This window comes from Mus caroli, chromosome 6 (genome assembly GCF_900094665.2).
Source record: "Mus caroli chromosome 6, CAROLI_EIJ_v1.1, whole genome shotgun sequence".
In the NCBI taxonomy this organism is placed as follows: Eukaryota; Metazoa; Chordata; class Mammalia; order Rodentia; family Muridae; genus Mus; species Mus caroli.
The window spans coordinates 109,241,501-109,268,043 of NC_034575.1; the positions used below are offsets into that span (position 1 = coordinate 109,241,501).

At 47.8% G+C, this 26,543-nt stretch overlaps 1 protein-coding gene across 1 annotated transcript in view; it reads left to right on the plus strand.

Moving 5' to 3' along the window:
* The window catches only part of Slc6a11 (solute carrier family 6 member 11), a 119,658-nt gene that overhangs the window by 1,369 nt on the left and 91,746 nt on the right, over window positions 1-26,543 (plus strand). The window contains exons 2-4 of the mRNA XM_021164756.2: window positions 1,974-2,108; window positions 2,225-2,365; window positions 5,724-5,814. Of these exons, the coding sequence (XP_021020415.1) occupies window positions 1,974-2,108; window positions 2,225-2,365; window positions 5,724-5,814 (367 nt within the window). The remainder of the gene's footprint in view (window positions 1-1,973; window positions 2,109-2,224; window positions 2,366-5,723; window positions 5,815-26,543) is intronic.

The following is a 26,543-nucleotide window of genomic DNA, read 5'->3' on the forward strand; positions in this document are numbered from 1 at the left end:
CCCTTTCTTTGGGGACATTCACCCTGAAGGCACAGGCTGCTCCAGGCCTGTCCTGCACTGGTAATGAAGTGGCCAGTGGTGTCCGTGGCTTGGCAAGGGGAGACAGCTGGCTGCAGACTTGAAGACCCAAAATGCACCCTGTGCCCTCAGGCAGGCCCTGCCTCACTGTGCAGACGGAGCCTTTAGAAGCTACCGTGTGTGCTTAGAAAAAGCTGTACCTTTAGGATAAATAAGACACATTTGGCAAAAGTAGAAAATGGAGATAAGTTGGGTAAATCAGAAGCCCTGTTACAAATTGTTTTTAAGGTTGTAGTGAGTAAAGTTGGAACGTGACTCATTGTTGGTTGTTTGCTCTTTGATTTGCCAAAAGCCTCCATCGGTGCAGACACCCCCGACATGGTCAAGTTAGTTATTTTAAGAATTACAGTACTAGCTTTGTGGGTACACGGGCCAGCTGGCATTCCCACCAGCGTCATCTGTTGGGTTCTTGGAGGCTCCCAGGTGAATTACAAGCTCTTAAGGGAACCACTTCAGCTTTTTAATCAAATAGATTTGGAGTCAAGCCTCAGACGCCTTTCACTCTGTCATACAAGTTTCTGCCTTCAATCTAGCTGGGCTGTGGGTTCCTCTAAAAATAACGTGTCCGCAGGCTGGACTGGAGGATTCTCACAATAATTGAAAGTATCAGGGTACAATCTTAAATTAGTTCCTTGCTCAGAAAAAGATTTAAGACCCTTTCAAAGCCTAGTAGCTAAGTCCACACTATCAGGATTCATCAAGGTTTGTTGCTGTTAATCCTGTGGGTAAAGAGGCTTCATTTAGCAAAAGCAATTTCAGGTAGAGCCTCCATTCGTAACATCAGATGGAAAATGCTGGGTTTTCATGCTTTGTTATTAGATGAGAGAAAGAAAATGAGGGATTTGGGGGTGGGGGGCTTCCCCATCTATGACTAGGGGCAGGGCCAACTTCATTTCATTTATTTTGTAGAAAGGCTCTGGGCTGTGGGTATTGTGTCTAGGGCAGTCCTTACCCAGGCTGAGGCTAAGTCAGCTTTGAAGGGGGGTTCTTGTTACAAATTTCTTAGGGCTCAGATCCATACCTGGGTCATATGTGCAGAGACATTTAACCCTTTGAAGCCTGGTGCCTCTCATTAAATGATTCTCTGGAAAAAAAATTTTTTTTCCTTCACTCGCCCCCTTGAGATTAGTTTGCGGCTGAGAAGGGAATAGCACACAGGATGGGGACGAGCTTAGTCTGTGCTGGAGGGTGGGATGGGGGCTGCGGAGATGGCTGAGCTGGTACAATGCTTTCTCTCTAGGCATGAAGGTTGGATTTGAACCCTCAGCACCCACATAAAAAGCCACGTGTGGTAGTACACACCTGCCATTTTAGAACCAGGGAGGTGGAGACAGGAGGGCACCTGGAGCTCACTGGTTAGCCAGTCTTAATGAATCAGTGAATCCCTGGTTCATTGTGAGACCCTGTACCAAACATGAGGTCAAGGTTATAGAGGAAGATATTGACCTGTGGTCTCTATATACATGTGCATAAATGTGTACACACTCACAGAAAGTAAATCTATCACTCTTTCTCTTGCACACGACACACACACACATACACACACACACACATACACACACACACACACCAAATTAATCAACAATATACTTTTTCCCAAATATTCTTATTTTAGTCACACAGCCATCAAGATCAATGGCATTGATTATTAACACTCATTTTATAGCTGGAGAAGTTGAGGCCCAGAGATAGGAGGGCCAATTGCTTAAGGTAAAAGGTGGCAGAGGGCACAAAACCCCCTCCCTTGTTTTCTGGCTCTGGCCTTTCCAGCCAAATTGGAATTCCAGCTGAAAGAGAGCCGTGTGCTGCCCTGGGGTAGATGCCCACAGAGTAGGACTGGTGCTGGTGGAGAAGAGCGGGGGCAGTTTCCATATCACCCCTCTGCACTCTCACAGGGGCATTCCTGATTCCTTACGTGGTGTTTTTCATCTGCTGCGGAATCCCCGTCTTCTTCCTGGAAACGGCTCTGGGACAGTTCACGAGCGAGGGTGGCATCACGTGCTGGAGGAGGGTCTGCCCGTTATTTGAAGGTAAGCGTTGATTTCATGGGCAAAGCAGCACCTCATTGGTACCAAGTTGCCAGGAGCCACCAAGGCTGTTTCAAAGGACAGAGGCCTCAGCCACTCTTTTTCATTGCTCCTCACAGGCATTGGCTACGCAACACAGGTGATCGAAGCACACCTCAATGTCTACTACATCATCATCCTGGCGTGGGCCATCTTCTACCTAAGCAATTGCTTCACCACCGAGCTCCCCTGGGCCACCTGTGGGCACGAGTGGAACACAGGTATGGTCTCCAGGCTGAGCCTCTCCTGGTCCTGTGGAGGGATCTGGGGTTGCTGATGCACCCTGAGTTCAGTTTCCAGGGAGTGGCTTCTGGAACAATGGTCACCTGACCAGAGAATATTCAGCAGTTAGAGATAAGGCTGAGCCCTGGGGACAGTGTTCTGGTATGACCAAATGCTGGACTGCAATTTGAGGATCAGGGGTCCTCTAGTCTCTAGGCCTCTCTGAGTGGTTCATCTTCCATAATGAGATGGAGGTATTAGATTAAATTAAGGGCAGTTAAGATGATTGTGTTTATGGTAATGAGCACAAACTCGAAAATGCACCTGGTTGCCAGAATTTGAAAGTCAGAAGACATTGTGTGGAAATCCCGATTTCCAGCTTCTCTTGTTTAAAAGATTTATTTATTCTTATTATATGTGTGTGAGTGTTTGCTTGAATGTGGCCATATTCATGCAGTACCTATGGAGGCCAGAAGGGGGTGTCTTATCCACCAGGACCAGAGTTACAGATGGTTGTCTAGCACCATATGGATGCTGGGAATTGAACCCAGGTTCTCTGGAAGAGCAGCTAGTGCTGCTAAATGCTGAGCCAACTCTTCAGCAACCCCCTAACTTCTCTTTAAATACTAACTCTCTGGCAACTGCCCTACTTGACAGCAACAGCCACAACCACGAGTGGGAAGCAGCAAATGCTTACAGAGGACACAGTCGCTAGCACCACACCCAGATTACCTGGGTTGCTTTACTTGTTCATACAAGCTAAATGTTCGAAGGCAATGACATCACACACACACACACACACACACACACACACACAGGACAGTCTTATAGGTCATCTTTGACTTAGATACAATCTGTCATCCTATCACGACTTCTTTGGCAATCTAGAGAGGGAGAAACCTGCTCCACCCCTTCCTGAGAGTTCTGTGCTCACAGCAGGTATCACCAATGGATTCTAACACTCTTTCTTTCTGAGACAAGTTTTGGCCTCTGAGCCCTTCTCAGAGGTGCTGCTTTCGGACTGGAATTGGGACACATACTTTGACCTATCCATCTATGTTAGCATCTATGGTTAATTATGTGTGGGTGGGGCCTATCACCCCAAGAGCCAAGATACAGTGAGCCTGGAATGGTTAATTATGTCTGGGAGGATACTATCACCCCAAGAGCTGAGATACAGCAAGCCTGGATACTGTACTGGTCACTGAGAGAAGCAGCAGCCGCCATGTGAGGTCTAACAAACACAGCAGTCTAGTTTCTAGGTCTCTCTGTCTTTGCCTCACTTGCCTTCCAGTCACTTCTGTGACAGCTGTTGTCAACTCTCTTCAGGTCCAGGGTTTAGTCAGCCTTCCTTTGGCAAGGGACCTCAAGGAGATGTTTATCAAACTAAAATATGGGGATGCATTCTTGGACTCCTGATCATCAGTATGTTAAGGAAATTACAAACCTGTACATGCCCTGAATCTCTGCCGCAGCCACTGCCATTGAGGGCTCTTGGGAGATTCTGTGGCTTGAATCTGTTTTTATAATTTGTAATTTCTCAAGATTTAATTTTAAATCATGTGTTGTCAAGACATATGTGGCTCAGTGGCTCAGCAACTGCTTAGCATGCATAAGGCCCTGGGTTCTGTCCCCAGCATTGAAAAAGGATGGAAGGAAGGAAGAATGGATAGATGAATGGACAGACAGACATGCTGAAATGAGCTGAGGCTGAGGCACACTGTAAGTGGGAAGGCCCTGCAGAAGAGTGAGCTGGGCAAATATGGACAAATATACAGGCTAATTTCACAGACCCTGTCTCTTTGCTGTTGGTCTGCTTTTCTACTGATAAAGCAGTTTAAAGCAGTTTATTATCACCACATGGAATTGTTCTGCACATTGTGGAAGGGTATGGTATTATTTAACTTTGTGTCAGTTCCCCAGTTGAGTTGATTTTTCATTTATAAGTTAATTCATCTTTAGGATAGAGTCTCATGTAGCCCAGGATGGACCTGGAGTTCCTGGTCCTCTTGCCTCCACTGCCCAGGTGTTGGGATGACAGGTGTGCACAGAGCAGCTTTAACTTGTTATACTCAATTGTAGGTCAAAGGCTGAGAAACAGTTGACTTACTGACAACCTTGGGTTCTAGATTCCAGTGTAGACTCTCTGGGCACCCAGACCCACCTGTTTTCAGCACAAACCAGCAGTAGCCAAGAGGAATGAGAATGATGCAGACAGCCAGGTCATCTATCCCCAGTGGAGCACAGACCTTCCTGGCTTGTGATCCCCTTTTCTACAGAGGCCGTGACATCATTACTTGCTGTGCCTAATATGTTCCTGCCTGAATTGGCAGGTGCAACTGGGGGTTCATCTGAGTGAGAAAGCACAGCCAGATGTAGCAGCACCTACTCCTCACTGGAGCTGAATGAATGTCTCGGTCCTAAGGCAGCTTATGTACCAGACTGGGCTCCAGGGAGTCTGCAGCCCAGTGGCTCATGCAGCTATGTCTGCAGGCGCAAGGTCCATGGTGACTGACAGGTTCCAAAATCAACAGCAGCCAGCAATAGAACCCTGGCTGGAGTTATTTTTGTCTTTAGTGGGCTATAGGCTTTACAGAGGAGGGGGAAGGTGTACAGTGGTATTTTTTATCCTTGGATTCTTTCTTTCCTAGTCAAGAAAGTTAAAGAAGGTGATTTGTGGAGGGTCTTGGGGTTCTCATTTACTTAGAATTCAGGAGAGGGAGGTCAAGGAAGGCTTCCTGGAGAAGAAGGCAGCTCAGGATTGCTCTGGGCCTGGACACTAGGATGCTTCTGATGCAGAGTCCCTTGGTGATCCAAGTTTTGATAAGTTTATTCAATAACCGACTTTTTTGACTCATTGGAGTGAGGGAATAATAGACCACGAGCCTCTTCTTTGTGTACTCCTACTGGTTCGTCTCGTCCTCAGCTCTTCACCAGGCTGCTCCAGTAGTCACATCTTGCTACATGAATGGGAATCCCAGCTCCATCAGAGCCTCTGGGGATGTCTGTTCTAGTCTGTTCTTTCCAGTGAGGGCACTGGGCACCAGAGAACAATGCCATGGGTGGGGCTAAGCAAAGAAAGAGTAGAAGATGGTGTGTGTGGGGGCGGGGAGGGTGAGACCCAGGGAGATGCAGTGAGATTCTGAATGGGAACAGAGTGAAGTTTTGCTCTCACCACATCCTCCTCCTGTTAGAACCAGAGCAGGCCACCAGGGAAGCTGTTGTCAAAGCATGGATTCGCCTGTGTGTTCTGACCCACTGTTTGTCAATACCAGCTGTGCCATCAGCTCTGTGTGCTCCCCAGTTTGGCCCCATGAAGGTTAATTTCCTGTGTGTTTTTGTCTTGTTCCCACTCAGAGAAATGTGTGGAGTTCCAGAAGCTGAACTTCAGCAACTACAGCCATGTGTCCCTGCAGAATGCCACCTCCCCGGTCATGGAGTTCTGGGAGTAAGTGAAGGATCCGCTGGCCTTGTCCTTATTCCTGCCTGCCTTCCCATCTCCTCCCACCTCCACCCTGCTCCTGGAAAAGACTAGGATCAACTCCCTCTACTCCAAGTTTCTTGGCTCCTGTGGCCATCAGACTGCTGTAGAAGCAAGCATGTGTGTGGGTTTTTTCTGGGGAGTCCCATAGGAACAACTGAGAGGAACGCATTCTGGCTCTTTGAAAACATGTCAGCATGCCTGCTTACTAGGGCGGGAAGTGCTTGGTAAAAGGACAGTTTAAAAATTCATTCCAAACAGCGGAGAAGGCAGAGCATGCTTGCTGTAAGCAAAGCCAGGAGTATATTTAGCCTTAGAAAGCAGAAGTCTCGGGGGGGGGGTAGGGGGGGNGAGGGCTAGCTTGCTTTCAGTACCTGAAGTGGGTGAATATTTTCAAATGTTTTTAAGAGGGATGTGAGATCAGAAGGACCCATGAGGCTGTGAGCACCCCTCATCCCAGAAGCTAGCACGATTTTATCAGAGTTCTAAAGCACTGTCATCCTCACAGGGCTGAGGAATACAGCTGTGTGTAAACTGCGCACTAGATATAACCTAGGGGAACATCATTCTGAGGTGCCTTATGAAATGTACTTTGTAGAAGTGTGCGATGCACGGCTCAGAGAATGTATATGGTGGCTCTGACTCCTATCATAGGAGAGTCCCTCAGCCAGGTATGGTAGGTGGTTTCTGTAAGCATTCGAGGCAAGACCAAATGCTCCTTGAGCTTTCCTCATCTGCAGGGACCTGACATCATTGATGAAGTCTCCCCTACTTTGTGGGTAATTCTGGTAACATAGGAGGAGGAATGGTGGGTCTCTGAGTGATTTTAATTGGTTTTCCAGACACCATTTGTTCCCTTCCCTCTAGAAGTCTGGCTGAATTTAGATCTCCTGTCCTTCTTTATATTTGTTCTGTTTATGTATGTGCCTGGAATAGAACAGACATTGCTTTACATATTGTAAACCTTTCCAGGACTAGTATCCAATTCTTACGTTTTCTTTTTACTATGTTTCTTTTCTCAGTTGTGGTTTTCAGTTGAGTCTATATTGATACAAGAATCCAGACTTCTTCATTCCTACCCCCCTTCTAGGGTTGTGCTCTATGAATGGTTACTTTGTATTTACAAGTCTTCTTGGTAGGGTTAGACTGTGGTCCATTCCCACCATGGTTGAACTAATTGAGCTTTCTTGACTGTTTCTAGTCTGTAAACCCATCTTAGTTTGTTGTATGCTACTGTAACAAAATGCCTAGGGCTTGGTGACTTATAAAGAACAGAGGTTTGTTTCCTATACTTGTACAGTTTGGGAAGTCCAAGGTGGAGAGACTAATGCCTGGCAAGAGCTGGCACCTGCACCATTATCCTATGGCAAAAGGCAAAATGGCAAGAGAGGAGCAAGGGGTTTAAACTCGGGTTTTCCTTAGGAAATCCCTATTGGTCCCATGGTAACAATTCAATCAGTTCCTATAAGCCACTTTTCAATGCTGTTGCATTGGCATATCTCTCTCCAACTCATACTGTGATGGGGGCACATCTAAACCACGGGTAAGGGTGTAACTGCTGGGTTGTGGGGCACGTGTGGCATGCATCTTAACAGATGATACAGAGATTGCTCTAATTGCATCCTGAATATCAGCTTGACCGAATTTCTGCTGCTTTTCTTCCTTTCTTCTTTTTTTTGGGGGGTGGGGTGGGGTGGGTATTTTATTTTGTGTGGAGATACTTTGCTTGTTTGTATGTCTGTACACCACATGCATGCAGTATCTGCAGAGGCCAGAAGAGGGTGTCAAATCCCCTGAAGCTGGAGTTATAGATCATTGTGAGCTGCCATGGGGGTGCTTGGAATCCAACCCAGGTTATCTCCAAGAGCCACACTTAGGCCATCTGTCTCTCCATCCCCAAGTGAGTAGTCCACTTTCTGTGCAGCACTTCATCTAAGCAGGGGTTTCTGTTTGTTTCATGTTGTTTTCCCCAGACAGAGTCTTGCTATGTAACTCTGGTTAGCCTGAAACTTGCTGCATAGACAACACTGACCTTGAACTTGCAGCAATCCCCCTGCCTCTGCCTCTCAAATACTTGTATTATAGACCTTTGCCACTGCACTCCAGCCAGATTTTATTTATCCCAGGTAATGAGTGTGAAATGGTATTTTACTATTTTAAATGTGCCTTTCCCTGACAGCCGTCGAGGTGAGCATCTTTTTGTGATTTTGATACGTCTGGAGAAAGACAAACCCTCCTGTATTTCTTTGGGTTGTGTTTTCTTACCAACAAACAGTCTTTATACTTTTCTTTTTCTAATATAGTTTTCTTTGCTGTAGGACCTTTTCTGAGTGTGGGGCTTTTCCTTCTTAAGGTGTACAGAATTGTCCATCTTACTGACGCTGTGTGTGTGTGTGTGTGTGTGTGTATGTGTGTCAGTTTCTCCTTTGTGGACTGTACAGCTGGCTTCTTATTTAGGATGGCTTTCCTCCCCCAAAGTTGTATGAACAATTTCTGTATTTTCTCTTAAGAGTATCAAAGTTAAGATTTTTCTAGCATTCAGGAACACCATGTGTATGTGATATACAGTTGAAATGTAGCTTTTGGTTTTATGTAAAGATTTCTCCAGCAGCTGTTACCCATCTGTCACTCTGTCTCAGCAGATTTGCAGTGTCTTCTCATCTCCACATCTAGGCTTTCCTGAGAGCACAGGTCTGTTTTGGCATTCTTTGCCCACCTAGTTGATCTTTTTGTATGTACCCATGCTGCTCTTCTGACACTTGACCTAGTCTTGTTTGTTCATTTCCAAAATGATCCTTCTGTTCCAAACACATTTTAGAATCAACTTATTTAGCCTACGCAGCAAGAAATAAATGCAAACAACTTTATTTCATTTGTGGAGAATTGGGGTGGAGGTCTATTGACTTGTTAGCTTAATTTGAAGAAAGTCATCTCTCTTGGATTGAACTTTCAGTTTATGACCATGGTTCAGTTGGCTCTTCATTTATTTGGGCTTTTTAGATGCTCTTTAAGTGTGGCCTTGGAGCAGTTAGCATACAAATGAATGGCATCTACCTAGTCAGTCTCAGTCTCAAGAGGAGTCTCTGAAAGGTATGCACCTTGGTTCTGGGTAGGACAGCAAAGTGTTTTCCAGGGTTGGGGTTCCCTTGAGGAGCTTATTTTGGCTAAAAGTATGTATATACACATAATCTCCAACATGAAACAAGATATAATATCTCTATAAGGCAGCATGTGTTTTCCCCACACACCACTCACTCCTTTTATAACTTACGTGTGAATCTTGTGGGTTTTTTTCCATTGTATTTTTATTCAGTTTAAGGGGTTGTATGCATGTAACAGTACCTTGTAGAGTCAGAGGACAACTTTGGGAATTGGAGACAGAATTCATGTCTCCAGGTCGATGGCAGCCATGGAGTTGCCTTGCCAGCACAAGTCGCTGTATGTGCAATGTCTTTCTGCCAGGCTTGGAAAGGCTCTCAGTGAGTACTAATAGGATGCATAGGTGGAGGAGGAAGGCAGACGGGTGTAGAAAACCCTACATGAAGCCCTGGCAGAAGCCCATCCTTCACGAGTTGCCCATTCATCAGCATCCACCACTTCCAGCACCGCTGTATCATGTCTTTGCTACACATCAGAATGCCAGCCTTTTCCAGCCGCCTGCTCACTGCAGATGAACGGGCATGGGAAGCACCACCTCTTCAGGGTCTATGTTATATACGGGGTGCTGACTGCTGTGTACCGACAACACTTCCTTGGGTGCCTTTTGTTAGACCCTAGCAACTCATCTTCTCAGAAGAGGGCTTGGAACACAGAGACCGTGTGCTGTGATGTGAGGGCTCACATCCTCCTGTGAAGATCTGAGAAAAGACAAGACGCTGGAGGAACACTGATGGCTGTGCCATTTGTTGGGACCACTATGTATCTTTGATCCACCCAGGTCTCTAATCATCTGATATTCACCTCTCCACCATTTACCCTGGACACTGTGGACATTTCCGCCAGCCCCATGTTTGAGGATGCTTTGCTAGGATGTGGTTCTTTCTTACTTTGAGCTGAGAGCGGATCCTGGGACTCTGAGAAGAACTTTCTAGTTTTCCACCTGACAACCCTTGGATACTGGGTCAGTTTCCCCAGAGCTGTCTCCCCACCATGCTTTCTGGCCTCTTTCTTGTGTGGCCTGTTTGGTTTCTCCACTTGTTCTCAAGTCCCTGTCATCCACACCAGGGCCACCATGTTTGACCAAAGCACAGACTCTGGCTGCCTGCTGCTTCATTCAGTCTACAAATGCCTTCCTCTTGCTGTATGTAAGAAAGACGCTATATTCGAGGGAGGCAGAGATGGCAAATGGCAATCTCTAATAGACAAGTGACACAAACCCACAGATGACCATAACATCCATGACAAGTAGCTGCTTCCCTGCCTGCAACTGGTCTGGCTTCATATTGCTGAGAGCACCCAGCCCAACCCACACCAAACCCATTTGAAAATTTCCTTTTCCTTTTCAGAATGTCTCTCAAATGACTCACTCAGCCAACAAGACAAGCCAGAGCCTGCATCTGTCCTGGTTCTGACTCTGGCAGGGGCTTGTAGGGTGGGACAGCTTGTCTTTCTAATGTCACATTTCAAGATTGGGCCGTGGTGGTTTCCCTTAGTAACCGTTATGCATCAAGCCCATGTGCTTATCTGCATATGTCTACATTTCTCAATCTTGAGCCTGCATCCTCCGGTGAGACTGAACTGGCAGCAGTAGATGGGCCGAGTGTTCGCTTTCCTTTCTCAATCTCCTCATTCTTCCTGCCCCAGAGTTCCATGAGCAACCCAGACTCGGGATGTGTGTCTACCATTACACTCACTCTGCATGCCCACGTGAAGACCATGTCCTAGCACTTACTGCGTGCTGAACTGCAGCTAGGCTCCAAGGGGTTTTGCCTCTGTTTTTTTATTCAGGACCCAGCCTTGTCTGTCTGGATTATCTTTACTGAGGGTTTCTTTGTTTCTTTTGTATTTTTTTTTAAAGCCCTACAGATATCTTAACTCATCATCTTTGGATAGAAATCAGGGCTCAGAGGAACAAACCTGTTCTTATTGTGAGACTGGGCGTTTCCCTTGCTGCCTCTGCACCTCCTTATTTTATTCTTCCTCCTCTTCTTCCTTCTACCTCCTCCCTTCTTCTCCACCCTCCTCTTCCCTTCTCCCTCTTCCTTTCTCCCTCCTCTCTTCTCCCTCTCCCCTTTTCCTCCCTCCCCCCTCTTCTTCCTCCTCATTCCTCCTTCTCTTGACTGGTTTCCCTCCCCTTTCCCTGTTTTCTTTCTGTCTCCTTTTTTACTCTTCATTCTCCACCTCTCCACACTCCTTTCCTTCCCCTATTATCTTCCTCCTCTCTTCCTTTCCTCCTCCAGTTGCTGGCTTTTACCGTGTCCCATACGTGCCCTGGCCTGTACCAGGGTCACCCTCCTGGCTTGTTGCCCCTCCCTCGCCTGTGTCTGGTTCTGTGTTTTCACTGAGTCCTAATTCAGATGTCAACACCCTCCCGAGGGGGCACTGTGGGATGATGCCAACTCCCTCAGCTTTCTCTCTGCATAGCTCTTTTCTGAAACCCTGTGTCTGTGAACTGGCTCATTCCCCCTTCATCTTCAATGTAGTTTAAACTCCATGCTAGCTCAGCCTGTGTTCTTTGTTCACTGTTGCTTGCCAGCACATTTGAGGTGCTTTGAAAACATTGTCAAAAAAATCCATGAATGGACTAGTAAGTGAATGGATGCTTGCATGCTGCATAGCCCCTTCTGTGTCAGTTGGAAGTTGGAGGTGGATAATTCCACCTGGCAATACTGGAGGCAGTGGCACCTCCCTACACTGGCTGTGTGGGCAGGCCTGCTGCACAGGTAGAATGTCTGTGAGTAGCTCTTCTGCCTGAGAAATGGGCACTTGTGCTAGTCAGCATTCCTTGCTGTGACAAAACACCCCAGCTAAAGAGCTCCGAGGAGGAAAGTGTCTGTGTCTCCTCCTGGTTTCACAAGTCTCAGTCTTCGCTTACTTGGTCCTGTCTGAGTCCATGGCAGCAGAGTGGAAGCAAGTGATGGAGGAGGTGGCTCACCTTATGGTGGCCGGGAAGTGGACAGAGATCGGAAGGGAACTGGGTTCCATTGTCAGCGTCTCACATACATCTCTGCATTCTACCCTCTTCCTAGGCTTGCCCTCCCAAGGGTCCCATGGCCTCCCCGTGGTGCCATCAGTAGATATTAAGCCTTTATAGGGGCATCTAAGATCCAAACCATCAGGCAGATTCTGCCTGTTCCCTGTCTTACTGACCTGTCTGGGTAGCTTCGAGGAGACTTGAGGGACATGAGGCCCTGCATGGGCTGTAAGCTGACCCACAGGTTAGCTCCTGTTTTCTGAGTATCCTAGTTAGAGTTACTGTTGCTGGATGAAACACCATGATCAAAAGTAAGCTGTATTTGGCTTATACTTCTACGTCATAGTCTGTTATTGAAGGAAGTCAGGACAGGAACTGTGCAGGAACCAGGAGGAAAGAGCTGATGCAGAGGCTGTGGAGGGGTGCCGGCCACTGGCTTGCTCCTTATGGCCTTTTCAGACTGCTTTCTTATAGCACCCAGGACTACCAGCTTCAGGCTGGCACCACCCAGAGTGTACTGGACCTTCCCCCATCAATCACTAATTAAGAAAATGCCCTATAGCCTTGCCTACAGCCTTATCTTATGGAGACATGCTCTCAACTGTGCCTCCTATCTCAGGTGCCCAGCACACTGAGACACACTGTTCCTTCTGCTCACCTCTGCTGAGGCAGAGTAGTGGCTGGGGCTGAGCTGTCATGGCGTATGCAGTCAGCCTGTGACCTGAAGAAGCCTTTGTATCATACCCCTGCTTCAGGGACAGAAGGACCCCAGGCCATTTCCCTAGGTCAGACCGGAACACTCTGGCACCATAAGCTTCCAGACCCTGTTCTACCCAACCCATCACCCTGCATGTGGCTGCCGTATAGATCTCAGTGGTAGGTGCTGTGGCCAGGCTAGAGTCACTGTCTTTTCCCATGAAGGGTGTGCCCCTGAGCAACTTGGGGGGCCTCTGGAGGTCTGTGTGTGTTCCTCCGAACATACTTGAATGTGTCACATTACTGTCAAATGTTTGGAGAACACCTTGCACGTGGTACATGCTCAACAAACAATTTTAACCTGTCCAAACTTCTCCTGGGTGTGCTCGAAACATGTATCCAGAATCCTGAGAAACAGTAGAGGAATATGGGAAGTGAGAGGACCTGGACTTCCTGAAGCACTTAATAAAACACCTGTGGGATGCTTGCACAGAGCCAAGAAAAGGGAGACCGGCTATCCAGCTTGTGGGACTGGCTTCATGAAGGTGCTGGGGCTGACCCAAGCTGGGCTTTAAAGGGTGACTAGAAGTCCACGTGGTTGATTGTGGAGCTAGGAGAAGGGACTAACACAGACTGGAGCACAGATACTGAGGCCACACAGAGAGCTTGTGGGCATCTTGTGGACGTGTGGACTCAGTTGCAATGCTGTAGTGTGCATGGAGAGAGGCTGGGGGTGGCTGGGAAGTGCACCTGTTCACTTACAGTAGTTACCCCTTACCTGTGGTCAGTTGATCAGACATGTTAAGCGGAAAATTCTAGAAATAAATCAATTGGTATTCCTGTGTTTTAAGTTTCACACTGTTCAAGCAGTAAGATGGATTCTTGTACTTTTCTGGGTGAGATGTCATTGTCCTGCAGTGAGGGAGAGAGAGTGTGTGGAAACGGGGGAGGGGGAGAGAGGAGAGAGCAACCGCATGGTGTGTTCATGCTGTAGATGCTTCCGGCCTGCCAGGCACTCGGAACATCTTGGTTGGTCAGGTGCTGTGGTATCAAGCTGCTTGTGTTCAGGTGACTTTTATATTATTTAGTAACAGCCCAAGTACACAAGAGTGATAATGGAGTTTCAGACCTGCCAACGAGGAATCAACAAACGCATTCAGGAAAAATTAATTTCTCTCTTTCCTCACCTCCTTCCCTCTCTCCCTATCCTACCAATCCCCTGCCCCTCCCTCCCTCTCTCTCTCTCTCTCTCTCTCTCTCTCTCTCTCTCTCTCTCTCTCTCTCTCTCTCTGTGTGTGTTGGGAGCAGTTTCTCTCTAGCTTAGGATGGTCTCAAATTTCTTATTTCTTAGAATTTGTTGAACTTCACATTGGCTTGGAATTCACAGTCTTCCAGCTTCAGCCTTCCAAAGAGTGAAACATACACTCAGGTAGCCAAGACCTTTGCAATTTCTCCCTATGCTTGCTTTACAAGTTAGACTTTAGTGTGCACTTAGATGTATGAGGAAAGCATAGCATATATAAAGGACTCATATTGTATGGTGCCACTGGGGCTTTTGAAACTTCTGTTCTCTGGTTAGGAGGAAGCTGCCATACATGTCTTCTCTGGACAAAGGGAGCTAGCTACCATGCATGTCTTCTCTGGATAAGAGGGAGCTACCATGTATTCTTTCAAGAGAACTTGCTCTATGCCAGGTGTCATGGAGGGCCGAGGTACATTATGAACAAAACCATTAAAAGAGTACCTCTGTAAGTCAAGGTCCATCCTCTAAGGAAAACGCCAGCAGGCTAATAGATTTGAGAGAGTTGGAGTCAGGTGGGCTTCTTTGAGGGGTTGGAATTTGAGCAGGGACCCAAGAGGAGTGTAACGATAGCCTTATATGTCAGGGACAAGTTCTGAGGCCAGAGGAGTGGTGCAGGACGTAACCCCACTGTGGAGGACATGTGTGTGTTCTGAGACTCACATGCAAGATGGACCTTTCCTGATAGACATTTGAGAGAGACTCTGTCTTAGTCATCTTTCTATTGCTATAATAAAGAGCAGGACTAAAAGCAACATGGGGTGGAAAGGGTGTATTCAGATTACCAGTCCTGATCATAGTCTATCCCTGAGGAGGTCATGGCAGGTACTCAAGCAGGAAGAGGGTCTGGAACTATGGAGGAGTGTAGCTGGCTTGTTTTCATGGCTTGCTCAGCCTGCCTCTTCCTACAACCCAGGACCATTCACCCACCCATAGTGAGCTGGGCCTTCCTACACCAACCATTAATCAAGAGAATGCTCCCGTAGACTTGCCTACAGCCAGTCTGATGGGTGCATTGTTTCAATTGCAGTTTCCTCTTCCCAGATGACTCTAGTTTGTATCAAGTTGACAAAATGCCTCCCTAGCACAGGCCCTAAGTTTGCTGGACCTCGTGCCTTTATGGATGCTTGGAGGTGATCCCGTGGGCTGTCCTGAAAGAGGCCCTGTGACTCTGAGAATAGGACAGAGGGCTGCCTTGCATCCTTGGTATGCTGGATGTGTCCTTGGTGCAGGAGGCTGGTTTCTCCCTGGGCAGAGTGAGGCTAGAACATGGCTGTCCTGAACTGTTGGGAAAACACGGATGGAAACAACCTTGGAGGGTGGTGGTTCACTCTGCTCAGCTGTGCTGCTCCCTGACGTAAAGGAGAGACCTGTGCCCCCACTTACGAAGGCTCCCCCAGTGCTTTCCCTTGCTATAAGGTATCTTCTGACCTCCCATCATATCCTGGGTGGGTCTTTTCCAGTAGAGACTCATGGGAGGCTCTAAAATGGCAAGGACTCAAGGTTTTTTTGTTTATTTGTTTGTTGTTTGATAGCAACAAAGAGACAGGCCTTACAGTCCAGTTTTGGGAGGTCTATAAGCTTTGTCTCATTTCTGAAAGCTTTTTCTGGGGTGTGACCACACAAGTTATGCATAGTCTAAGCATGCCCATGGAAGCAACATTCATGATGGTTAGAAAAAGAGAGAACAAAACCACCCGTGAGAGATATTATGCAGCAGCTGTAAAAATGAACAAAGCAGGAAATGTGTTGGTGCAGAGAGGAGCTGCCAAGGTGAAGGAGGGGTGAAGTGTGGAGAGAGGCATACGCAGGCTAAGGTGCTGGCAGCTGAAATGGTCCCCCCTCCCTTGGCTTCTGGAGTCTCTGTATCATCCTAGTAAATGAGGATGGGACCCTAGTCTAAACATGAAATTGCTCACTATGAAGTTATACTTAGTACACCCAACCTAAAGGTCGTTGTTTTGGGGTGCTGGAGTTTCAGTTGCAACTTGTCACATCAGGTGTGCTGCGGAGTGTTTGTGTTCAGGAAGTTTCTTATGGGCCTGGAGAGATGGCTCAGTGTGTAAAATACTGAGGACCTCAGCTCCGAGGCACATAAAAGATGGGTGGGCATGCCAGCCTACCTATAATCCGAACACTTGGGAAGCTAAGACAGGAGATCCCTAAGCAAGCAGGGTAGCTATACTCAATTGGTGAGCTCTGGATTTAGCCAGAGACCCTGCCTTCGTCATTAAAATGGAGAACGATCAAGGAAGACACCTGACATCCCCTATGGCCTCCACATACATGCAAGCACACATTCATGAGTACTTGCACACACGTGAAAATTACATATACACATGGGCTCATGTATATACACACATACATATGTACATTTATACCTACACACACACACACACACATACATACACACTGACACATACATGGAGTGGGGAGAGTTTAAGATTTTAGAGCATTTCAGATTTCAAGTTTCCAGATTAGAGAGTACTCTACCTGTATTTATGGATGCTTGAAGACACACGTACCCTTAACCCCATAGACATGTCTGGGAGGGTCCATGACATGTCATTTATCCACTGACTACCCAGCAGTAGGACATAGTGAAAGGGAAAATAGATAGAAACAGAGTTTGCTTCTCTGACCTGTGCTCTCTCATGGAATTTGAGTTTTCGAGTTACAACTAGCAGAGCTGTCCTAATAAAAGCAGGACTCATGGTATCCATGAGTTGTCAATCTTGATGATTTTGTTTGTGTGATAACCCCACTTAGAGCCCTAGCCCCATCCTGTTAATTTTCATGTATTAGCTCATTTTTGTTAATAACAACTCATTTAATTCTACAGTCAGCCCTAAGAGGTGAGCAGAAAACAGATCTCCCTCCATCTTCCCTTTAACCAACACAAGGGTGTTACCCCAACTCATGGACCTGAACCCCAAAGCCAGTCTGTCATTCACTCCTACCCCTGAGCACCTGAGCTCCACTGCTACAGGCCGTGCATATGCAGAGGACCTTGTCTGTGCCAGGAAGGGTTCTGCTTGTCATCGCCCCCTCATTGAGGCACTGGGGACCCTTGACTTGAACACAGCTAAGAAGAACAGGGAAGGGGTCAAGACACTTGCCAACACAAACCACAATGGTTCTTTGTTGTCCCAGCAGGGTTGTAACCTCTTTATTCTAACTTTTGAATATTTAACTGGTTGTATCACTGGCAAATGGAGTTTTAGTAACTAAAATGTAATGTATTCTATGTTCCTATAGTAGATTGTAAGTCACGTATTGCCCCCAGCCCCTAAGAGATCCTTTCACTAACAATTCACTCTCTTCCTGCCCCTGGGGTCCTGTGCTGCTGAAACTGGAAGATTCTTGCCAAAATCTACTGTTCTGGTTTCCTCATACCCAGTGAAACCTCCCTGGTGGTCCCTACAAAGCTCCAAGTGGAGCCAGCCCTCCGTTCCACTGCCAGTGGCTTTGGAGGAGTAGAGAAGGCTCAAGGGAGACCTTATTTGCTCTTGTGTACCATATGAAGCTATCTGCTTTAAGCCATCCCCACGATGGTTGTCTCCTGGCCCAGAGCCTCATCTCAGGAAGGACCACTCTGTGTTCTGACATGGTCTGAGCCCCTCACTGAAAGCCCCACTGAGGGCGGGCATTGTTTTCATGGACAGTTGTGAAAAGCTGTTCAATGCCAGGATGTCATGTGGGGAGCCAGAGACTCAGGCCCTGCGAGGCTAGCATAGAGAATCATGGTGCGTTTGCCTTGGGCTAATTACTTGTATCTGCTATCTCAGCTTTTGTGGAACAGCAATAGAAATTGGCCTTAGTAAAATTCTTCATAGTTAGGGTCTACTCTTGCTGGACATTTATGACCATTCAGACAAAAATACTCATATCTGAAATTAGCCAGGAAGGTACTGGCAATTTTAACTGGCACACTACATTATATAAAGGAAAGGAGCCAGCTGTGCGTATGTCCCCTTTTGCATCCTGATGGCTGCAATGAGGAAAGGGGGGGGTCACTTTTGGATATTCCCTGCTGTGTACCCTGCCATTACACAGCTGCACAGGCTTGTCCCTTCTGCCCACCTGTGCAGACAATGGGTTGCAAGGCTGAGTGTCTGCCCTGAACGTCACAGGGAATTTGGAAGTCCGAGGTTAAGGGGCTTGTTGAGGTACCTCTCTCAGGGTGAGCCAGAGCTGTGCTCAGCACAGCCTCTCATCCCCACTTGCATCCTCCTGTGGCTGCTCACTCTTCTCTCCTGCCCCTGAAACAATGTCAGCTTTCCTCTGTATCTCAGGTACAGCATCCACTGGCACGTGCCTCCCATAGAATCTCGACAGCAGCCCTCTGCCAACAGCCCTGAGCCCACAGCACAGCCCTAAAAGATTGTCACTAGATAGGACATGTTCCTGATAGGAAAAGGGAAGGGGAAAGAGGCTGAGAAAACTCACAGAAGGCTCCAGCATCTGTACTGAGCAAAGGCATCTGGCCTTTGTGGTTGGTCCTTCACTCTAGGAGGATCGTTTAGAAAGCAGCTTGAACCTTGTTTTAGAAAAAGTACACACACACACACACACACACACACACACACACACACACACCTCTATTCCCCTGTGATCTACCATCTTCCTGCTGAGTGGACAGATGAACAACATCCAGATCTGGCTTCATGACTGTTTGTTTCTCTTACCACATTCAGCTTCATAGTGTGTGAAAATGGTGAACACTCACAAACTGGGCTTTGATTTGGGGACTGGGGTTCATTCCTCGGTTAAAGATACATGATCGATCCTGTCAAAGCTACAGGTTGTGTCAGCCTGCAGGCACAGGGATAAATGACCGGTACTCACAGTGGGCTGTGTTGCAGCTCCAGGATGCACAGTACTGTGTCCAGCACTTCTTCACTCTGGGCTTTTCTGGCTGCCAGTGGGTTTATCAGGTGCAGCCCGTTGTCCATGGCTTCTAAACCTTACTTTGAGCCGTAGTGGGTATTAGGTGAGGGGTGCATAGGATTCGATCTCTGGTCCCTTGGTCCATCTGCTCCTGCAGCCCTCCCCCACCCACACTCACTTTCTGTTTAGACCACAAAGGCATGAAGGAACAGGACAGCGGTGGCCTCTGGCAGACCCTACTCTTCACTGCCATTGCCTGTGTGTCCCTTGACTACTGTCTGGCTGCTACAACTGTGACTCTTCAGCCAGCCTCTATGTAGACCCCTGCTGCCCTGGATGAATGGGTCACAGGGTCTGAGTGTCCCTAGGCTTACACTAGTGCAGAGCAACTGTGGGGATGGCTGTGGCTTAGACAGTGTCTCTGAGCTCTCCAAGTCCTACTGAAGAGGTGGGAAGGCAGGATGCTGGTGCTAGGCAAACAACCTGAGGTCCTATGCATGAGGACAGATTGAACTGTGAAGCTTCAGTGAGTTACCAGTAGCGATGCAGCCCTCTGATTCTCCTGGGCATACTTGTCTCTGGCCTGTGGAACTCTGTCCACTCCTCCCACAGAGGGGCAGACTTTGGGTGCTGTGTGTCCATTCTGTCTTGGATGTGCACACTCACTGTCCCTGTCTTCTTCCTCCCACTCCTCTGGTCACACCATACAGCTGCAGAGGGTGGGAGAGAAGAGGCATTGAACTGGCGTATGGGAGACGAGAGCTCAAAGCCAGGCTGTGCCACGCATCAGTGTTGTGATCGTAGGCATATGAATTAGCTACCATCCTACTGCTGTGATAAAATATTCCTGAGCAAGACAGCTTATAGATGGAAGGGTTCATTGGGGATTATGGTTCCAGAGGGGAGGAGTCTTCAGCAAGAGGCATGGTGACCAGAGCTAGAAGCTGGGAGCTTACCTCTTGAGCCATAAGCAGGAAGCAGAAAGCATACTGGGAGTGGAGTGGGTTTCTAAAACATCAAAGCCCACTCCCAGTGATGTAATCTCTTCGAAGAGGCTACATTTCCTAAACTTCCCCAAATAGTGCCACCAACTGGAGACCAAGTATTTAAACACACGAGTCTGAGGCCAACATTCTCATCCACTCGCTCTGAACAATGATTGCAAAAACAAATGGCAAGCCTAAGTGGGTTTCTGTCCACGTCACGCACACTGTGGAACTGCAGTGGTCCCTTAGGATTAACAGTAATACCTAACGGTAACATCCTAAAACACCACCGTGACAAAGACACCAGATCCCCATTCTTGCGCTTTGTGGTTCTTGTTAAGTCAGTTAAGGGAAGCTCCTAAGGTAGGCAGCATATAGACTGGAGACTTTGGTCCAAGGGGCTGCTCATGTCTTGGACAGGATGTCACAGCACAGTGAGAGGCTTTGTCATGCCGCTCAGAATGATGTACTATTTAAGACTTAGAAATTGTTTATTTCTGAGATTTCCCATTTAATATTTACAGAATATGGCAGAGCATCAGTAACTGAAGTTGGGGATGACGTGTACCTTGGAAAGCAGAAACATGCTAACTGAACAGCTGTTTAGTAGATTTATTGAGGTACAGCCTACCTATAAGATGAGGCCATTTTTAGCACACAGCTCAACAGTCCTGTATAAACTTACAGCGGGCAGCATCACAACACAGGTTTAGACCCATCTCCCAAATTAACTGCCATGGTCTGACGTGTGCCTCCTCCTACCTCCAAGCCACTTCTCATCGGTTTTGTCTCCGTGGACTTGCCTCATCTAGACAGAGTATATAGATGGAGCTGGGTCTTTGGTAATTGTCTTCTTTTGTGTAATGGTTTCAAGGGTCATCCCCAAAAATGAGAGCTTGAGTCAGTGCAGGAGGGGTGTCCCTGGTCTACACTGCTTAGGGCCAGAAGTGTTTCAGACCTTGGATTCTTTCCTAGCCTTTGACATACACCAAGTTTAAGCACACAATCATTTATGTTTCATACACAGCTCATACAGAGTGAAGATGACTTTATATAGTATTTCCCGTGCATCTGGAGTTTGCTGTGAGCTGGCGTTTTCTACTTATGATGTCAAATTGCCACACAAAAAGGTTTCTGCTTTGGGAGAGGTTGGGTTTGGGATTGGGAATCCTCGCCCTACACTTCATCCTTTTTTTTTAAAGTAATAGAATCTATGTCATATGGACACTGCACATCCTATTGGTGTCCATAGCTGACAGATGTTTGAGTGGCTTCTCCTTGGGGCTGTGAGGACTAAATGCTGTTGGGAACATTAATGTATGGGTTTGGGGTTGAACCTGTGTTTGCTACTTCTGGGGCAATATGTATTCAGGAGTGGAATTGCTAGGTGGATCATTTTTAACTTAAATTTTGGTTCTTACTATTAGTGTAAGTGTGTGTGTATGCGCACACATGCATCACCTCATGTATGTATAAAGGTCAAAGAACAGCTTTCAGTAGTCAGTTCTCTCCCCACATTACAAGGTCCAGAGACTAAACTCAGGACAGAGGCCAAGTGCTTTTCCCTGCTGAGCCACTTTATCAGCCGAGTTGTTAGTGTGTGCGTGTGCGTGTATCTAACTTTACAAAAGCATCAAGCTGTTCCCCAACCTATGCTACATCTTTACAATGTGTGAGACTATTGTTTCTGTTACTGTTAGTTTCTGCCTTTTGCATTGGAACTACCCTAGTGGCTGGGAAGTGGCTGTTACTGTCCGTATCTTCCTGAAGGATGTCTGTAAAGACAGTTAGGGAGTGTTAGGTTAGACAGAGCTATCGAGGTGTTTATTTCAGATCTTCTAAAAGAATTCCTAGGGAAGCCTGGAGTGGGCAGTGTTTTCCTGAATGAAGTTCCACTGTGGGCTGAGAACTCGGTGCCTGGAAGAAGTCACAGGGGTCAGCAAATTACTGGCCAAATCCTTGTTTCTGTAAATAAAGTTTTATTGGAAGAGAGCCACACTCTCTCATTTGCAGATTGCTCCTGGCTGTGCTCACATTGCAGGGGCAGAGCTGCTGTCTGGGATGGAGATGGATGTCTTGCAATGCCTCAAGCATTTGCTCTCCACAGAGTAGCCTGCATTGCTTAAGCCTTAGAGATCCTGGTACACAGTGAGGTGTCTGCACCGTGTATGGATGACCCTGCTGTGGGAACAGTCGTGGTCTGTACAGGCTGAACTGGAATGTGCAGGCAGGGTGGGTGAAACTTTGTCAGCTTGGGGGAATTGAGAAGGAGGTTCCCTGAAGAGCAAATAAGAGAGTGGAGATGAGCGGGAGACTGATGAGAGACCTGTTTAGCTATCACGAAGCTTCTACAGAGACAAAAAGCTAGAGGTAGCCCCAGATATTTCCCACCAAGTTCCTTCTCTGATTGAGCACCTTCCTTGGATTCTGGGGGTTCAAACTCACACCTACAAGACGTACTTCTGATCTGGCTGCCCCCAAGACAAGGCATTTATATGAAGGGAGGTCCTCATTCTCTATTCTAGCATGATTGGGGGTTCTGAGCTGGAGACACTCTAGGAGCCCCCCAGGTATGGGAAGAGTTGAAGAGCTGAGTTCATTCCCAGAAAACTGTAAGTAGAATCTGGGCAGAAGATCCCCGGAGGTGGCCCTGGCTCCCCTGGAGGGGCCAGGAAAGCACACTTGTTTTGGTGATGGGCCTTTTTTGTTGTTGTTGGAGTTGGTTGCTTTGGGAGACCAGCACAGCTATTTATAGCTTAGCTCCTCTGTGCCAGCTTAGGGCCATCTCCATGTTCCTGCCAACCCACATGGCAGGTTAAAGAAAGGTGATCTGTTTGCAGGCTCCGTGCTCGACATGAAGATGAGGTGTCCCGATGGAGGGTGGGAGCTAGCCTTTGCAAGGCCTCTCCTAGGTTCTGATGGAGGATGGGACAGAGGAAGTGTGCCGGGGTGGGGTTGGGGGACAGTGCTGGTCTCCAATTCTGCCACCTCTGATCAGATCCACCTCATTCTGGGAGGTTGTTGCCTCTGCCCAGAGTAGGGTCAGATCAAGAGGTAGCTTCCCTAGAGGGAAGGCTGGGAGGACGCGTTGAAGATTTTGGATATTTCCCTTGGGCCCTCAGAGACAGAGGTTTGAAGCCCAAGACTTCCCCTTGGTAGGTCTCTACCAGGCATCTGGTGTCAGCCAAAGAATTTAACTCCAATCCCACAATCTCACCTTGGACAATTGCTTCACCAGCCTGGGCCTCAGTTTCACCATTCATGAGTGAACAGCCAGTACTCCATGTCTGGGTTCTGAATCTCAAGATTCAACCAAGCACGGACTGAAGATACTCAGGAAAAAAAATTCTTTTGCTTATGTCCTGGATTTTCTCCTGGTCATTAGTCCCCAAACAGATTAGCCGTTTGACAAGCACTGGGGGTGGGGTTATAAGTACTTCTAAGATGGTTTAGTCCACACAGCAGTTTCGGTGCAAATATTTCACCATGTTATATAGAAGGGCCTGGCATCAGCGGGGTCAAGAATCAATGCCCCATGGACATAGAGGATGCTGGAAATAACTCCCTGACGGTAGTTTGATATGAGATGAAATAGAGTGAGCTGGATAACCCTTCCCTTAGCGCCTGTCACAGCCCCCTCCACTGTCAGCTTCTTCTGTTCGTTCCCTCTCAGTCTCCTAATAGGGAGGCACACTGTGTGCTCTAGGCTTGCTTTCTACCGGCACTCCTTTCTCTGTGGAGAGGTCCTTCCCATCCCTCCCCTCATGTCGTTGTCCTCTTAAGTCTGGAACTCTGCCCTCCCTCTTGGACTTTCCCCTGACAGCTCTTATCCACTGTGTCCCTTTAACCCATTCACTCCTCTGATGCAAGAATTTTGCTCCCTGAAAAAGTCACTTGGCTAAGCTCTCCCCTCCCTTCAGCTCCCCACAGGTCTCCCTGCACAGGGAGGTGAGACCTTGGTGGTGGGCAGATCAGTCACTTGCCCCCCATTTCCCCTCTTGTTTGTCTTGGGGGGTAGGGGAGGTGCCCTTCTTCCATGCTTCCCTGCCTCTCTGCCCTGCCTTTTCCACCTTCAGGGGGTTTCCCTCTCTGTGCCCTGGACTAGTTGGCAGACATTCTCCCTTTTCCATCTCTCTCTGAAAGCCCCTGAACCAGGGTTTAGTTATGACTCTTCACCCTGCCTCTGTTTCCTAAGCTTTGGATCTAGAGACCCAGTGGGCTCCAGGATTTTAAGTCACCAAGTGTTCCATCTTGAGCCACCTGAGCTGCTTAGCTTTTAGTCAATGTGACACAATCTGGAGTTATCTGAGAAAAGGGATCCTCATTTGAGAAAATGACCCCATCAGCTGGCCTCTAGGCAATTTCTGTGGGCTATCTTCTTGATGGACAGTTAATGTGGGAGGGCCCAGCTCATTGTGAGTGATGCCATCCAAGGTGGGTGGTCCTAGGTGGTATAAGAAAGCCTTGAGGAGCAAGCTAAGAAGCAGCACTCCTCCATGGCCTCTGCTTCAGTTCCTGCCTCGAGGTTCCTGCCCTGACTTCCCTCTACGGTTGACTGTAAGCTTAAAATAAAATAAACCCTTTCCTCTCCAAGTTGCTTTTGATCATAGTGTTTTATCACAGAACTAGAAAGCAAACTAGGACGCCATCTTGTCTTAAATCATAGTGCCCACCCACTGCTTTCCCGTTTGCCTTGCTAACCTCCCTGCTCTTTCTCTGGACCTGGCTGCCTCTGAGGGTCCATGGCCCTCTTCTTTCAGGCAGTCACCTTCTGCCTCTGCCACTTTCAAACTCATCCCTCCCTCCCCACTGGCACTTCTTACCTTGATCATAATCTTCTCCATTTACTGACCTAACTAAAGCAAAATCTTCTGCACGGGGTACCCCACAATGCCCCGACTTTACAATCCATCCTTCCGGATACAGCTGAAGCTGGGTCTCCAGAGGTACCCCCTCTCTTCAGACTCTTCCACCACCCTTGTGGGATGCAGTCCCACCCTCCACAAGGCTCACACTCCACCTTGCCGGCAACTCTGATTCAGCACTGGGCACACGTGCCCCACGGGACCATTGGCAGCCTCCAGCTTTTGCTCTGGGTTCACTTCCTGCCCCCAAAGGCCTCTCTCCCTGCCTTTTTTTCTAACTTTCTTCCTACCTTTCGGTACTCACAATGACCTCCATATTCTGATACTGGTGTTGACACTAGCGATGGTGTCCTACTGTGCCTTGAGGCTTTGCTGTTTTCTTCTCTCCATGACGGGCAGTTTCTTTATCTCCATTTTCCACTGGGCCCCGAGTTCTTATGGAACCTCTAACTTTCGACAGCAGCCACCATCCTGAGGGTGCTCAGTAAGCACTTAAATATAGCAATTCATGAAGTAGTGATAAGCACTTGGTATTCCTTTTACTCACGGTGCAGGGTGTGTGAGACAGCTCTAGTCTGTAATGAGTAAAGCTGGGGGGGGGGTGGGGTTCTGGGAGATCCAGTGACTAGTGTGGAGGCTTCCAGATTTCTACCTATGCTCCATCACTTGCTGATGTGACTCTACCAAGTTCCTGAACTCAGCCGTACCTCAGTTTCCCCATCCTTGTCCCTGCCTCAAGGCTCCTGGAATGGGTTAGATGCTCTTGTGCCTGGGTAGCCTGTGGAGAGAGGTACCATTAATTCCTTTTTACAGATGAGACCCAAAGAGGTGATGTTCCCCAGCCATGGTGGAACAGATGGCAGGAAACAGAGCTGGCCTTGAGCCTAACTGTTTGATAGTGTCAAGGGTTGGAGACACCTGGCCCTATCCCTCCAGGCTGATTTAAGTCTCCAGAAATATGCTAAAAGGCGCTCTCTGAATCTACTCCAATACCAGTACAGAGTGCTCAGCTAACGTGACTTGCATACATTCATCTTCCTCAAGAAGCTCTGGCTAGTCCTGAGTGCTGAGTGTGTCCGCTCCGGGCACAGTGTCCAGAGGTCCGGTCCTGGGTCCTTGCCGGCCAGCATGTTGGCAGAGAGCTCTTCCTCATTCAGCTGCCTCTTGTGTTCCAGTGCTTTATGGGGGAGTGTCATTAAGAAAGCTTTTTCCCAGGAAGAGCTATGCCTTCCCTGAGTCTCTGCTGTGGAGTGCCCCAGCCCCCATGCTCTCAAAAGCTGCCCCTGTGGGTTTCAAAACAGCCCTATACCCCAGTGAGCTGAGAACCCCATCCACCGAGCCCAGCTTCTCTCCAGAACCTTCTGAGTGACAGTCAACATTGGTTCAATGTAAGGAAAATAGTTTGAAGATGTTTTCAAATAGAGTCTGACGGAACAAAAGAGCAGTTCATCCGCTTCAGCTTTTTGTGTGCTGCTTCCCAATTGGGAAATGAGATGGTTCAGTGAGGGGGCGCCAGGGCTGGCTATTCAGGCCTCTGAGGCTCACAGCTTCCAGAGAGTGGAGCCAGCTCACTCCTTGCAGGCCTGCTCCTTCCTTCTTCTCTCTGTTCCTGTGTATTTTAGACTTCAGATCCACAGTTTAACAGAAAAGTCCACCGATCTCACGCACACACAAACACACAAGCTAGGTGACCTGTATGTTTTGTCAGGAGTAGTCCCAAACCTAGAATAGAAGGATACAGACCATGCCATGTCACGTCCATGCACAGCGACCCGAGATCTTGTCTAGATCATTCCTCCTTGCCCACCAATGGGCTATCCTTTGGG